Here is a 16,847-nt window from a genome sequence, read left to right as displayed (position 1 = left end):
ATTTTGTGGGAATCTTGATGTGTTGGAGTCTATTGACTCGATGGCGTCGTTGTTTGTCCGGTTGTGCTGGAGAAAGTTGTCTCAACAGCGGGTCTTGTGTTGCATGCCGGTCCAAGTCTTGTTCTCTACCAGGTTGCTTATTTTGGGCGAGCTGCGTTGGTAGTGAAGGTTTGTGATGGCTTGGATGGTGCTGTTGTGCAGGCTGCTGTGTTCTGCGTGGAGTCATTCGCGTGACTGTTTTGCTGGTGGTGCTGAAGTTAGTTGTCTCGGCAGCGGGTCTTGCGTGAAGAACGTTGGTTGACGAAGTGCGTTGAGTGCTGGTCTTCGTTGGTTGTGCTGGAGTTAGTTGTCTCGACAGCGGAATTTGTGTGGAGACTGTTGGTTAGCGAAGTGCGTTGAGTGCTGGTCTTCGTTGGTTGTGCTGGAGTCGGTTGTCTCGACAGCGGGTCTCGTTTTGCGTACCAGTCCGAGTTGTTCTTTTCTACCATGTTGCTTATTCTGTCTAGGCTACGTTGATAGTCAAGGTTGGTGGTCTGGACGGTGTTGTTGTGCAGGCGTTTTGCTGATTGTGCTGGAGTTAGTTGTCTCGACAGCGGCTGTGTTGTGTTGGAGCTAGTTGGCTAAGTGGCGATTTGTTTCGCCGGTTGTGCTGGAGTGGGTTGACTCAACAGCGGGTTGTGTTGGTAGCTGGTCCATATGTACTTTCACACCATGTTACTGTTTCGGTCGTTACAATGGTAGTGAAGGTTTGTGACGGTCTGGACGGTGCTGTTGTGCAGGCTGCGGCGTCCTGCATGGGCTCATCGAGGTGATGACTCATCGAAGGTGTGATGAGTGGTGCTGGCGGATCAACAGTAGTGGATCCATTTGGTTGTTGTCTCCGGGTTGCGTCTTGTTGTGGCGAAAGCTGCGGAGTTGTTTGACATGGTCACTAGTTGTGGGGACATGTAGCGGACTGCGTTTGAAGTCTGCGTTGAGGGCTGCGTTGTAGACTGCGTTGAAGGCTGCGGTTGCGTGAAGTCTGCGGTTGCTATGTAGGCTGCGATGTGGGCTGCTATGTAGGCTGCGATGTAGGCTGCTATGTAGGCTGCGCTGTGGGCTGCTATGTAGGCTGCGATGTGGGCTGCTATGTAGGCTGCGATGTAGGCTGCTATGTAGGCTGCGATGTGGGCTGCTATGTAGGCTGCGTGGTTCTTAGTCGGGGGTCACCAGTTATGGTGAGGTTGGAAGTTGACTGCGCTGTGGGCTGCTTTGTTGACTGCTTTGAAGGCTGCGTGGCTCTTAGTCGGGGGTCACCAAGTATGGTGAGGTTAGAAGTTGACTGCGCTGTGGGCTGCTTTGTTGACTGCTTTGAAGGCTGCGTGGCTCTTAGTCGGGGGTCACCAAGTATGGTGAGGTTGGAAGTTGACTGCGCTGTGGGCTGCTTTGTTGACTGCTTTGAAGGCTGCGTGGCTCTTAGTCGGGGGTCACCAGGTATGGGAACTAGTCTTATTGTGAAGGTCTTCTTCACCACCAGTCCGCCATGTATTGTAGACAGATTCGTCTGTGTTCGGTATTAATACAACTATATGTTTAATGTGGTATTTATTTGGTAGTAACACGTATACACAAGTATGGTTAATTGTTTGTAAAAGTATGTCGTTCAGCGGTCTCTGGATATGGTAGAGTGTCGCTGGCTCGGCATTCAGCTATGTTCAGAAGGTCTCTGGATGCTGCAGTGTGTTGCTGGCTCGTTGTTCGGCTATGTTCGGAAGGTCTCTGGATACGGCAGTGTGTTGCTGGCTCGTCCGGCTGGTTGATCTTCCAAGTCCGCGTAGTGTAGTGGTGGCTGGTCAGGAGCTGTATGTTGACTGGTCTGCTGCTGTGTGTCGACGCTTGCTGCTGTGGGTCGACTGGCGTTGTTTGGGTTGTACCTCCTTTTATAGTGTTTCTGGAATGCTTGGTGGAAGTGGTCGTACGAGCATTTAGTTTGTTGATGCGTACGAAAGGAATTTGCTTTCGTCGAGGCGTCGAATTTTCTGGAATGCTTGGTGGAAGTGGTTGTACGAGCATTTAGTTTGTTGATGCGTACAAGGGGAATTTGCTTTCGTCGAGGCGTAGTATTTTCTGGAATGCTTGGCGCTGTTCCGCTCGATGTATTTTGTTGTTGCGGAATATTCTCGAAGGTTTCGATGACGATGACGACGACGAGATTCCTACAATATCATCAGCAGCGAAGAAAATACCGACCCTAACAACCTAATCTGAAATGAATAGGACCAACTCTAACTTAACCTAGCCTTACCTGACCCTTAAATAAATAGGTGTTGGCTGCTAAGATATATTTTTACTTTATTCTTTTTATTTCATCAATATTTTCACAAAAAAAAAACATATCTTAGCAGCCAACACCTATTTATTTAAGGGTCAGGTTAAGTTAGGGTTGGCCCTATTCATTTCATATTTGGTTGTTAGGTTGGTTGTCATATGTTAGGGTCGGTATCATTCAGTCTCAGTGTCACACGCGAGAACTGAGACAGTGAGACCGCATATTAAAGTAAAAACGTGAAGGTAGATCGCATACTAAAGTAGATATGTGAAGGTAGACCGCATACTAAAGTGGCACCCTATACTGGGATGGCAGCAGCCCCGCAGCTCATATGGAAGAGCCGCCACTGGTATATACGTGATGAAAAATGCATAGAATTGAATTACTATTTACAATTATTTCGATCAGAGTTTCATTTCACTATCAACAAATAATGGCCGCATTATTGGGTGTTTAGTTCCGTTACACATCTGTCATTTGTGTTTGGAACGAATTCGGCGCGTTTACGCGTCAGTTGTCATAAAGGATCATGTTTTTCCACGTAAGTAACGATCATATATTTATTTGATCTCAAATATTCATTAACGGGAGGTTTCGTTGATCTTTCTCTCTCTTTTCATTTTTATTCGGGTTTCATTTCACGTCGAAACATAACTTTCCAGTTTATAGGTTATGAACTATCAAATTTATTTGAATATATTTCGTTGGTAGATATCGCTGGAACACGAAATTTTACTCCACCCTAGATATTTTGGACCGCAACTATTGGAAACTGTGAAGCAAAAGCTGTACTCGGAAGTGGAAGGAACATGCACGGGAAAGTATGTAATTGACTCACTATATTTTATTTATATATATACCAGGAAAGCCTAACCGCAATGTGCCTTCCTAGCCAATTACAAACATTGCAGCATTTTTTATTACATATATCGCTGAATTTTGAGATGCTGAAAAACACGAAATTAACTATGAATTAATCGATAATTATGAGACATCTATGGATTTAGACTTGTACATAACTTTTTACAAATTGTACTTATATCAAATTCAGATAGTTGGTAAGAAGATTTGATGGAGAAACCATTTCAACAATGAAATCAGATAAATTTGCTAAATTCTGATCGGAAACGGTCGACTTGGAGTCACAAATATCCAAGTCTGACCAGCGGCATTAAAGATTAGCATGGGATCGAACCCGGTAACCTCTCAGTGCTTAACATAAACGCTACCACCGAGCCATACTGCAGGCATATATAAAAATCATTCTTCCTGTAGAATTCGAATGTTCGAATATCTGAACCTTCGTGAGTTTTTTGTAAAATATAAAAAAGCGAACACTTAATTAACTGTTTTTAAATCTTATAATTTTCTTTTGTAAGGATTTTTGAATGAAAATTTTTTTTGTTTAAATATTTATCATATGGCTTGGATTTTCTATATAGAAATATGTATGCATATACTTCACTATGTATTCATTTTACTTCACAGATACGGTTTCGTCATTGCTGTAACTAGCATAGATAACATAGGTGCTGGTTTGATTCAACCCGGTCAAGGATTCGTCGTTTATCCTGTAAAATATAAAGCCATTGTGTTTCGGCCATTCAAAGGTGAAGTTCTAGATGCGATTGTGACGCAAGTAAACAAGGTGCCTATTTTATTGATAATTTTGATCAATATTACGTATATCTAGCAAATTGTATGTAATTACAAAAATGGTTTACAGGTTGGAATGTTTGCCGAGATTGGACCTCTGTCATGTTTCATTTCACATCACGTATGTTTTTTTATTCATATTGTTTTATAAATTGACATTACCGCCGGATATAATTTAACAATTACGTTTTTAGTCTATACCGGCCGATATGCAATTTTGTCCCAATCAAAACCCTCCCTGTTATATGACCAAAGAAGAGGATGTTGTAATTCAAGCAGAAGACGCAATCAGATTAAAAATTGTCGGAACGAGAGTTGACGCCACTGGAATTGTAAGTGTGCATAAAACTTGTTTTAAATTACTTTTGAAATACTTCCAAATGGTTTTCCTTTTGTTTTTAGTTTGCAATTGGTACTTTAATGGATGATTTCCTTGGATTGATTGGAAGCTAGAAATCTTTAACTGACTTTTTGAACTTGATGAAAATATGTAATTTAATTGAAGTTGTATAAGATATTTTAATAATTTAAATATAATTATATTTATATAAATAAGTTTTTTTAATAAAATAACTTTTGTCTGTATTAAATATTTTTATTTAATTATAATACACAGTAGGCAGAAAAAATTGAGTCTGTAAATAAAAGGATCCTGCATTTGAAAAAATAAAAACAAATTTGAAAATATTTTACTGTTTAAAATTATGAGAAAATTGATTTATTTTGCCTAGCTAGCAATACATATATTCTCTTCATTTCGAAATTTTAAATGTACTATCATTATTGTTAATAATAAATATTGATATATAATTTGTAAACAATGGATCATCATCATACACATGTATGTATATATATAATATAATAATATATAAACCTAACATTGTCAATAGCCAAATAGTTAAATCTAAAAATATGGCCATTTTGACTAGGAGGCACTAAAAGTAAACACAATGCAACGTAGTATTATTATTCTGCTCATTTGGTAAATATCACAATATATTTTCTTTTACTTCGTAAGTCATTTAAATCAGTCGAAAACGCAAAATTACAATAAAAAAATCATTTCAAATGATTAAATATCATCATACATCTTATAGCTATTTTTTTACAATATAATAAAACACCTCGGCGGAAAAAAAATCCTCATAAAACTAATCACAACATAAAACGAATACAATCCATATGTATTACACGTATTGATAGAATGAAAAAAATCTAAATAAGTGACATTAATGACACATACATACATACATACATACACAATTGGCTAAATTGGAATATTTGATATAATAATTATACCAAAGCAAGTTAAAATATTGCTAATTTTGAAATAAAGCTAATTTTTGTATTACATATGTATATTGGATTAAATTTGTACGTTAAATTAGCCCGATTCTTGAGTTAAGTTAAATGTTTGAAAGTTTAAAAAGATATCTATACAAAACAATAATAATACATATTTACAACAATTTACACCACTTTTTTACGCATTACAATGCAAATTTTAAGCAATAATAAATACATAAACTGAGAAGTCCAACCTGATTTTTATTTATGTATATAATAATATATAATATATCAATACGATATATGAGGATACAACTTCTACCATTAGATACACGTATATTAAGCAATTATTTTAAATTAAGTAATAATTATTGATACATAAATTCATTAGAAGGATTAGGAGAATCAAATATATATATATATATATATATATATATATATATATATATATATATATATATATATATATATATATATATATATATATATATATGTATATATATTTCGATCATAAATAAACATGAAGGAAATGTGTCGTTATATCAGAAGAGATTGTTAGTAATGAAACTAAGTTATTAGATGTACATATTTAAGTATGAGATCTTCATTTTGAGAGTGTTTTAAATTAGGCCTAAATTTTACATGTATGAATACATACAGGGTTATATAAATTTTATACTAATAATTAAGTCTTATTCGTCGAAGAAAATAATCTATATATGTATATATATATTTTTTTAATAAGTACAAAAAAATAGTCCATTGTTCCATTGTTACCGAAATACAACAGGTTCAGTGGAAGTATGGAATATTTTCAGACTAAAGCTCATCGTATTGACTAATCTCTAATATTTTTACAAGGATATAATGTTGTTTGTATTATATGTCTATGATTTTCTTTTTTGGCTAAAATGTACTTTATATATTGGCAAATGCTCGGTCATCGACTAATAGTAAATAAATTATAAGCAGTATAAAAATCATATATAAAATGTGGGTATATTTTCAATTAGTAAAAAAAATGATATGAAAATATTCTATAAATATTGTGATGTTATATACTTCACATACATAATGGAAAGCATACAGATCATTGATATATGTATTTACATATTGGCAAAATAGGATTATATCGAATAAATTTTCATTTCATATAGAATATACTAGCAAATTTCATAATCCAACAATTAAAAGCGAATGATTTAATATTGTTCACAACCAATTACAAAATATTTGAGGTTAATATATTATAATAATATATCGGAAAAGCTATGCAATGGTTTCTGAAGTTGGTGGGATAAGTAATTAACAATGCTCAAATTTCAATTGTTGTAAACAGAAATTTCAGCATAATAAAATTTTATATGTATATAAAACGATCTATAAATATAATATTAAATGCAAATATTTGTTCTGTATTTTTGTACAATAAAGGAAGATCTATTTAAGGATACTTTGATGTTAAATTCAACCCAAACTAAAAGATGCTTATGCTGGAACTGGATGGGGTGGTTGTATTGTGCTTAGAGGTCGTCCCGGTGCAGGTGGAGCTGGAGGACTTAAAGCTTCAACATACTCTTGGATTAACGTCGATATTTGGAATGCCTGAAAAGTGGACGGAAGCAAATAAAACAATCACCATTTGTATAAATAGAATACATATTCGTTAAATTAAAGAAATCAATTTTACTTATATGTGAAAATACATACCTGCTGTGTTGTCAAAATTACTTTGCTGTGCTTTGAACCGGCAGCAGTCACGAGTAACAAGCAATCAGGTGCCGGGGAATGACTGAGCAAATTATCATACTCATAACAGCACAGAGGAAGACGAGCTCGCGGTCGGAGCAATTGCAAACCCCGGGCTCCCACAGCCAACCACAGAGTTCTCGGCCAATTTGAAGTAAATGATTGCTGTAAATTTAATAGCAATATAAATACCCCAATAAATCAAAATAAAATTTAGTTTCCAAAAGTAAAAAAATCTTAAAAAAAAAACGACAATTGAATCATACCATGACGTCGAAAACGGTAGCAGCGTGTAATGGCCACGATTGTAACAAGTTGAGTAACGATTGCTTTGCTTGAGCAGGAGCTGTGCCACGCAAAGCTAGGTGATGATGACGAACTGCCGCTGCTGAAAGACCAGCACCCAATCTTGGAGGCAAAGTCCGAGCACCGACTTCGTTGTACATAGCTTCGGATCCGCTACCCTCGTCTTCTTGAGCATCGCCGTGTGCGACTTGAGCTTGTAGTGCAACTAACATAACCTAAGATCGAAAAAAATATTTAAATCTTATACACAAGGTCAGTAGTAAATACACAAACAAAAAAGTAACTGACGGCTTCATTTGGAGAGACTGGTAGTCGATCGGCTCGTAGCTGATGAAGAAGTTGATGGTATAATAAATGCAATTCAGCTGGACATGGAGGTGCCGATAGAGGCGGTGGTAAGAAGAGGTGTTTGCGAAGTAGTAAAAATTGTGGACTTCGGCGCGGAGCTTTTTCCCATCGTGCCAACACATCAGCTACACGTTCTCCACCACGAATGCTCCTTTCTCCTCCACCGCACACTTCATACACAGCAAAACCTATTTACAGAAAAATAAAGTTTTATTAAATTTTTTTTCAAATACTATTAAAATTGCATATATGTAAGTTATCTTTACCGGTCGCGGTTGGACTAAGGCCTATCTTGTCAGCAAGCATGGCGACAAGATCTCTCGCTGTGGCTGCTGGATGGAATTGTAATGAATGGAAATGTCCATCAGTTAAATGGACTCGGGTGTGTAGAGGCCTTCGTGCAGCTGAACAAAGAACTTCGGCACGGGATGGCGGCCACTGACGGCGTCTTCCTGCAGCCGTTCTCAGCACAGCTTTTTCCGCAAACCTTGCATACTTGGCTTGATGCGAATGTCGATCGGCAGCACGAGCTCGTAAGTGCGCCAGCAATAGACGGCGTAGAGGTCGAGCATTCGGCAAAGCCACAGCACCACAGACGCAGACTAAAGCCCAGAGCCTCAACGCAGCTCGGGCTCCAGCTTCAGGATGTTCCGTAGTCTAAAAATTTTATTCGTCATTATAAATATTCACTCAAAAAGTAATTACACACTTTCCACAAGAACATACTTGTTTGATGAGTTGCATGTACAGTTCGGCTAGAAGAGATTCACTTCGTAGGCATTTTTCTAGTAGAGCTTGAGCAATCGCCACATGTTCGTCAGCGCCTCCACCTCCTTCTACCGTTTGCGTTGTTGCAGCGGTTGCCAATCCGGCCCAAGCGAGAACACTACCGAACATTTGAATGGCGACTGGTTCTTCAGCTTCAGGCAGTCGCGTCAACGAGTGAGTTATAGGAGTACGACTGAAAGCCCACCATCCACTCGGGAAACCTTTGTAACTTTCTCCAGTGACTACGGTTGCATCCATTGAACCATCACTGGTGTTATTACCGGCACCATCTTTTACCTTGTCTAACCTATGTTTGCTTAATCTGCAATGAATAAAAAAGTTATTACTACAAAGGTAATGATATCTGTGTAAAATTGAAGGTAAATATTACCGTCTTAGTGTGTTCCTCAGGAAGGAGGCAGCAGGGTCATGTGGTCGACGAAGAAGACTGGAATCGACTGCTTGTCGACGAGCTGCAGCTAGTGCTGCCTGCAAACGAGCACGCTCTGCCGCAGGTGCGCTTCCTCGACCTGGCCCGACAGGCGCTTCTTCTTCGCGAAGCCATGATCCGAGACCAGCTCGATAAGATACCATAAGTTCAGCAATTTCAACTTTTTGCTCAGTTTCAACAACCAAACATCTGTTACATATGTAAAATAAGAATTGTAATATATATTTATATTTAAATGCATAGTCAGTAAATGAATTTACAAACCGCTGATTATTATGCATTGCAGCTTGATTGAGTGTTATAGTGAGGAAGCAATCTGATGGATCAACCATCAATGATTCAATATCTTGATATCTGTGCTCGGCAATCACTTGTTTATCTTCAGGTCTGACAAGCACTAAGCCATCACAATTCACTCCGAGCAAAACCGATGGACCTACAAAATAATACTATAAATATAAAACAGCATATTCAGACGATTTTGTATAAACAAATAAAAAGAGTCATAATACCATGTTGCCAATGTGTACGATACGTGACGGGGAAGAGTGTGGTACCATAAAGAGGATATTGCATGACGCAAGTCAAATATAATACTTTGGCTGTAAGTTCACTGCGGCCGGCACCATATTGTCGGTGTGCTGCTGCTATCACGCTAACCTGAAATATGAAATATAAAACACTTAAAACACTTTGAACAATGTATGCTTTCATGCAATCCAAGTAGTATAATAACCCAATGTTGATGAGGACGTAGTTTAGCAACCCTTGGTGGTAGGTAGAGATGGGGTTCATAATATGTGGCTGTTTGAGGAGCCGAAGGTGATGCGCTAGGTTCGCCAAGCGATACTTGAGCTTGTAGGCCAGCCAGCTGTAACGCTACTTTTTCACTCACCGGAAATTCATCACACTGAAATAATGAAATCGTTACTTTTGTTATATGTATGTACACAGGTTTGGATACTCATTATGAAACATTTGCTGTATTTTATAAAACCGAGCAAAATTTTTTTAGCCAATAGTTACCTTTACTACACTATGTACCGCTTGAGCATATAATAGGGCGATTTCTACTGGATCTTGAGAGAGTGCACGTGGGCCTCGGAACAGTCGACGTTTGAAGACGAAACGATTTTCAGCAGATCCACCACCAGCTGAGCCTCGAGCTACTGTTGGGAAACCACCCTGTGTGGCCATTGCGCATTGATTCCTATAATACAGAATTGAAATTTTATATTTTGCCGGCACGCATTTTTGAATGAACACATTTCTGAATGCTCCCCTATAGTGTGACCATGCAAAGAGCTGGTATTATTTAAGATATAATGGACAACAAAGTTGAAAAAGTCTTTAAAGTCAATTATTAAGCAAAAAATTGTAACTTAAACAGGTACTTAAATCTAGAGAGCATTCTAAAATGCGTTATATGGTAATAAATACTGTGTAATCTATATAATCATATTTACATTTCCCAACTTGCAATTACGTCGTATAAGAAATGATGTCCTTTGACGTGTTCTTCAACATTGCCCCGACTCTGATAAACGGCCCAGCCATCTCGCTGACGCAAGCCCAATTTATCAGCCAGGCGAGCACCAGCAGCAGCCGCTGTATCGGTAGGATGTACGTCTATCGCTTTAGTCCGCCCATCGAGGAAGAAGAAACGGCATACTATAGTACCGAGTCGTCTCATGGCCTACGGTAAACAATTCACTTATTAATAAAACTTCCCATTAAGATTGATGTGTGCAATATTTTGAAGAAATTAATTTACAGCAATTTCGACAGTGCTCGGAGGATGTCGACGAGGTTGAGCAGCAGCAGGTCTGCAATTGTCTAAGCACCATTGGGCTAATTGAGCTCGTCGTGGCGGTGGCGGTACTTCCACAACGAAGTTCGTGTTCCCAGATAGTTGTTCACGCAAAAAGCTTACATAGTACCGATGCAAAGCTCGAGAAGGTTGCCAAGCTACAGCCGTCAAACACAAAACCAACCAAACACGTTCTGACCAATCAGGAGACGGACAATTCGAAACCTGAAATGAATAGTATTATATTTAATACATCCATAAAATAAAATAAGGCGCATACAACAAAAAAATACTATACCTGTCTAATACATTGGACTATTATCTCATCTCTTAACTCTTCGCGTTCAATTCCATGCCTGACTATATTTTGTATTACTTGAGTTTCACGTTCGGCGTTCATTTCACCTCTCATATATTTGCACAGTTCCTAAAAATGTAATATTTAGTTATAATTAATGTACAATACTTCAAAATGAATATTAAATGAAGGCTTTATAAATACCCTAAATATATTGCAAGCGATGGTAACGTTATCTGGATCTTGCATTTGAATGTGTGATGTTGGAATAGTGTTGCCTTTATAATACATGACCATTTCATTCTTAGGGATCATCTCAATCGATTTTGATCTGTTTTTACGGGTGAGGGTCGCCATTATAGTGCCTGAAAAAAAAATGCATGCATACATATAGAAACAAAATATTTTGAAAGACCATTGATTAGCTTCAAGTGTTGACAGATACGATTATAAAGATCAAAGGATATTATAATGAAGTCTTAGATAGTTATTAAATTATTTTAGCACTTATTTCAACTACGCACCTTCACAAATAGTGCCTAGTTTGAAAACAATACACTTCAGAACATAAAAATTGAAAATACCACTTTGTGAGTTACTAAAACACTCTACAAATGCATAATTGAACACTAGAAGCAATCTGTACAAAACACACTAGTTATAAAAATATGAAACCTTCAGGAGACCGTGGATGCTGATTGAAATGAGTTTCTACAAATTCGAGAATATTATGATGTAATTCGTCTGCAGTAGGTGCAGTTACTGGTTCATTCCTTTCCTGAAGCCTCCTCTCAACACGACCTCGGCGTCTCGCTGTTCGTTCACCGCAAACAATGCCCGAACCAGCCCTCTGCAAAATTATACATTTCAATCAGTATAAATTCATTTTACATACATAAAATGCACGATTTATACATAAAAGTCAAATACTTGTGGTTCTGGCGAACTAACACTTGGAGGATCAGTGTGACCATTCACCATCGGCGTTTCTGTTGATGTTCTGAAATTAGACGGGCAATATGTAAACATTTACATTAACTTAGGAATATGTGTCAAATATTATTTAGGAATATGTGTCAAATATTATTTAGGAATATGTGTCAAATATTTACTGTTGTTGGATGGCGACTTGTTGAACATTGTTATGTTGCTGGTGGTTCAAATTTTGAAGGTTGTTTTGTTGTACAATAGGGTTTAGTATGGCTTCAAGCTGCTGGAGTGGAGGTGGAGGTGGAGGTGGTGATGGACATGGAGGTGGCAGGTTAGACATAATCGATGGAGGTATAATTGGAGGTGGAGGAGGAGTTATCGGCGGAGGTGGCGGCGATGGTGATAATAGAGGAAGTGGAGGCGGTGGAGGTGATGGAGGTGGTGGTAACATTGGCTCCGTTCTTGGAATTACAGCTTCGTATATTGGTTCAACTGGTTTAGGAACAACTGGTATAATTGGACCACCATTAACTACTACTCCATCTGAAATATACATAAAAGACTATTGAACAAGAAATATTTTTTTAAATAAATAATAAAAAGATTGATTTTATTTTTCTATTATATGTATTCCATTTGTATTATATATCTTTATATACCAGTCATAAATGGTGCCGGTGGAGGTGGTGGAGGTCCTTGAGGAGCGGGGGGTATACCAGCCCTCTGAAGAGCTAATGATCTCATTTCAGCTTGCAACACATTTTCCAGCTAAAACGTTTTACAATAAAAAAAAAACAATTGTATAATGTAAAAATTATCATAAAAGTATTTCACAATATGAATGTATTACTTCTTCATCCAAATCTCCAACTAATTGATCCATCCTATCACCAATTTCATCGATCGTTTGGCTGGCAGCAACAGTTCCCGGTACTCGAGTCCCATTTGACACGTCTGCCAAAAATGCAAATAAGTTGTCGAGGTCCACAACAGCTCCTGGTTTTGCCAATTCTTCTGATGGCGTCTCCGGTTCACTTTCTTTGGGACCGTTCTTTTCAGCTGCTGCCTCTGCTGCAGCACGCTCCGCCCTAATAAATAAATATAATTCATAAAATTTCTTTACAACTTACCAATGTATACATATTATAAAATTATATTGAAAAAAAAAAGCTTACGCCAATTGAGCTTCTGCCTCTCGTTTACGCATCTCCTCGTCCACTCGTCGCATTTCTCGCAAAGCAGCTGCAACTTCGCGTCCAAATGCACCACGTAAGTGTCTCTGAAGTGTGAGGGTTGCACGACGGAGACGTAAGAATGCAGCTCTTGCACGCCACCCTCGCAGTGCTGCTTGTAACCTCATGACAGCAGACTTGCGTTTCAAAAACCAACGTCTCTGTACCATCATGCGCCACCACTAACGAAACAATCAACACGATTAAAACTACACTCAATACAATATATACAAATAGTTTGGATGAAATTCTACCGTTTGTATGCAGATAGTTTGGGTGGCAATTATGCGAGCTCTGTGTTCTTCCAATGTAGCGTGAGCTCCACTCCTGAGGAATATCTTACTACGACCTATTTGCCACTGTCGGTCGCCGATTCCCATCTCGTCCATTATGAGTCTAAATCATAATATTATATATTGAATAAATAAATATACATACATAGTAATGAAGTTTGGTTTTGAGTTGGGATAAAGATTGTTACTTGACAGCATCGTTGACCGGCAACGAAAGCGTGCTTTGACGAGTGCTAGGTTTTAACAGGCATCGATATCGTTGGAGTGCTAAAGGTGCTGTAAGATGTGCAGGGAATCCTTCCCGACGTATTCTTACTATGTCCAACATTCCCAAATATCGCAATTGAGCTAGTACCATTTCAGAGTCATATCTTCCAGCTGCTTTTTCACTATTGGGTTTTATACATCTTACATACCTGAAAGCAAAAAGTTAAATTTAAATTTAGATGGAGTTCTAAAATAGTTTTGAGCTGAGAAAATACTGCAATAAATTCAAACCATGGATTTGTTGCTTGTAGCACATCAACGAGTTGTTGTAATTGGGTCCGAAATGTGTCGCAAACAGTGGGACGTCCTTTCGAAGTACCTCTTTGATTCGTCGATACTGACAAAGTTGGAGTTGACACCGCAGGAGACGGTGAAGCTGCTCCACTTCCCCCGCTGCTAGGCCTTGGTGAGCTGCTCACATTGATCGGAATGTTTTCCTATAATTTTGATTTCACGTTCAAGTAAAACTGTTCGCTGTTATTCTATCACGTTAGTCGTAATCTTTGATACCTGATACATAGTCGTCAATTCTTGGACAAAAAGATTGTCAGATCGGCTGAGATGATCCAAGAACACGTCTTGTTGAGTGTCTCTGTTTTTATCGACGAATCCGGAAACGCAATATGTAACTGTTCCGGCGTAATGTTTCACACCGAATTCTGACTCCCATTTTCGACGATCTTCGCCTTTGACAAAACTGTTGTGTTCAGAAAATTCTCCATGTACATTAGTTAAGTATGCTGCATCTGATCCCTATATATTGAGATAATTCGAATTTAGTTACATAATAAAAATCGTCTATTGTTTTGCATGCATATTTACATATGCAAAATATTCAAATACACACCTTAGGCATGTGACATTGTTCTGAAAGTAATTTTAGTAAACTACGAGGAGGTCGTTCAATTAATTCTAAACACGCTGTATTATCAGTGAATTGTATATGAGAGAAAACGATGCCTTCTTGTCGATACTGTAATTAAAAAAATAAAATGTATTCACATAAATATAATTTAATGGTAAATATAATATGTAAATTATCTTACGATATCTTGTTCCAAAGCGAAGACATAATGATTGAAGAATTTGTGCAATTTTTCATTGGTGTAATTGATGCACAGTTGTTCAAATGAATTACTCGTGAAGTTTTCAAAGCCGAAAATGTCCAAAACACCAAGGAATCTTGCAGGGGCTTGAGACGGCAATGGAGGCCTCGTGCATCGATTAATGTGAGCCACTAACCAGGCGAATACTCGTGAATATAGTGCTTTCGCCATAGCGTGTCGGTTTTCGCGAGCCTACCGATTAATTTCCAATAAGTAATCTGTATTCAAATTAACGACTAACACTTATGGCGGAAAAGTACCTCTTGCTGTCGTAGAGGGATTTCGGTGATGTTTCCACGAACGTTAATTTGCCGTTGAAGCAACACTTGCGCTGTCCTCTGAACGGGTAATCCCAGGAGAGATGCAGCGGCAACGACGGCTTCACCATCCTCTCCACCGACAAGGGCACACCGTTCACCATCAACATCCTAACAGGATAAAATAATATCAAATTTTAAATTCATCGAAAATCTAGAGCTAGAATTCGTATAGTTCGTATTAATAAATTACCTCGAATTCTACATTTCCAAGCCAAAGTATAGCTGCGAGTACTTTAAAAAGTCCTTCACTCATATGCGGTGGTACTTGAAGAACTGTAAATGCAAGTCGTAGAGCCTCCAACCGCTCCGCTTCACCTCCACATCCAATTTCTGTACGAAAATACAATATATATATAAATTGCATTTATTTGAACAAATTTTATTGCATTAATACAGAAATGCTATAAGAATCGTCAGCTTATACCTGGTGGAGCTCCAGGACCACCCAAACATCCCGGTTGACGCAAATAAACATAGTGTGAAGACTCTCGAAGTTTTAACGTCGTCTGCAGCTCTGAATCATTCTATAAAGTAATACATATTTTACTACTGAATATTGATTTATAACAAAACTAAAAGAAATATTTGGTATGCTTACTGTGACGCCAACGGCTAAATAATAAAACACGTGGTAATTCCTTTCATTGGGTGCCTGAAAGGTAATTCTCGATTGTTCCAGTAGATAGTCTTGAATGACACAACCGGCGATGGCACCACGCGAATCCAAACAGACTTGCATGAATTTACCAAATCGAGAAGAGTTGTCGTTGCGCACGGTCTTGGCGTTACCAAAAGCTTCTAAGACCGTATTAGCCTCAAGGATTTGCTGTTCGACCCATGCCGAGGCTATAGATGACGAATGCACAGCGACCGAGTGAGCCGTAACGGAGCATAAGTACTGCAATATGAATTTTGTTGTTTCGGTTTTTCCAGCTCCGCTCTCGCCAGAGATCACCACCGATTGATTTCGCATGTCCCCCTAAAATTCCACAATCACAATGTTAATTTAGAAGATGGTATAATAAGAAACCTCAACTGTTATGCGAAAACATTCTGATTAAGGATTAAATTACCAAGAAGAGATTATACTAAAATTATTAAAAATATCATATCTTACTTGTAATGATGAATAAGCTGCTTCTGCTAAAGCAAAGATGTGAGGTTCCAAAGCGCCTAATTTTTGACCACGATAAAGCTTCTCCGAATCCTGAAACGAGTAATTTACTAAATTTAATTAAAAATAGTATGTGTTTACATCGCAAATGTGTGATTAATCATAATGTGTATAAGAGTATGTTTAAATTTACACTAATAATGGGGTTATTTCGAGACTTACGTATTGACATCATATGTCGACGACCAGACACTGAATTTCAATGAATATTTATTGATCGTTATGACGAAGTAAACGGCAATATGAAGATATTTACGTATAAAAGTACTCAAAATTAATCAAGAACAAAGCGAAAATAATATATACATACGATGTAATGTTTTTATTATTTTAATATGGTATATAAAAAAATGCATATTACAGAAACGTTGAATTGGTTTCGTATAAAAAAATACAATTAATAACAGTCTCCAGCATATGTACAATATGTTCAAAGCATTCGATGAATAGTGTTTATTTTTGCATTCTAAAACATGGAGCAAGTCATGTGTGCCAGTCACAGCTTGGCATACTAAATAGCGTAGGACATCAAGTTTTTAGAATT

General features: G+C 37.9%; 2 protein-coding genes across 2 annotated transcripts; one reads left to right on the top strand and one right to left on the bottom strand.

Annotated features, from left to right (window-relative positions):
* Window positions 1-2,764: 2,764 nt before the first annotated feature.
* Window positions 2,765-4,548, top strand: Polr2G (DNA-directed RNA polymerase II subunit Rpb7). Its single transcript, XM_077429288.1, has 6 exons — window positions 2,765-2,849; window positions 3,020-3,129; window positions 3,797-3,956; window positions 4,035-4,085; window positions 4,159-4,296; window positions 4,367-4,548. The coding sequence occupies exons 1-6, from the start codon at window positions 2,838-2,840 to the stop codon at window positions 4,415-4,417; spliced, it is 522 nt and encodes a 173-aa protein (XP_077285414.1). The 5' UTR covers window positions 2,765-2,837; the 3' UTR covers window positions 4,418-4,548.
* A 1,607-nt stretch (window positions 4,549-6,155) lies between these two features.
* Window positions 6,156-16,475, bottom strand: Myo81F (unconventional myosin 81F). Its single transcript, XM_077429394.1, is given in 33 exon segments — window positions 6,156-6,856; window positions 6,962-7,165; window positions 7,267-7,521; window positions 7,595-7,842; window positions 7,921-8,311; window positions 8,381-8,744; window positions 8,814-9,062; window positions 9,138-9,309; window positions 9,386-9,533; window positions 9,610-9,783; window positions 9,900-10,083; window positions 10,340-10,569; window positions 10,648-10,908; window positions 10,982-11,110; window positions 11,186-11,346; window positions 11,657-11,831; window positions 11,912-11,981; window positions 12,094-12,454; window positions 12,571-12,679; window positions 12,762-12,999; window positions 13,087-13,325; window positions 13,398-13,539; window positions 13,649-13,852; window positions 13,935-14,040; window positions 14,159-14,456; window positions 14,551-14,676; window positions 14,750-15,001; window positions 15,070-15,237; window positions 15,320-15,444; window positions 15,572-15,653; window positions 15,728-16,108; window positions 16,247-16,336; window positions 16,437-16,475. Coding segments are annotated over 33 exon segments (6,492 nt in total). The 3' UTR covers window positions 6,156-6,739.
* Window positions 16,476-16,847: the final 372 nt, after the last annotated feature.

The sequence above is a fragment of the Arctopsyche grandis genome, chromosome 4, assembly GCF_051622035.1.
Source record: "Arctopsyche grandis isolate Sample6627 chromosome 4, ASM5162203v2, whole genome shotgun sequence".
Taxonomy (NCBI): Eukaryota; Metazoa; Arthropoda; class Insecta; order Trichoptera; family Hydropsychidae; genus Arctopsyche; species Arctopsyche grandis.
The sequence above is the reverse complement of the archived record's forward strand: the minus strand, read 5'-3'. Positions and strand labels throughout refer to the sequence as shown.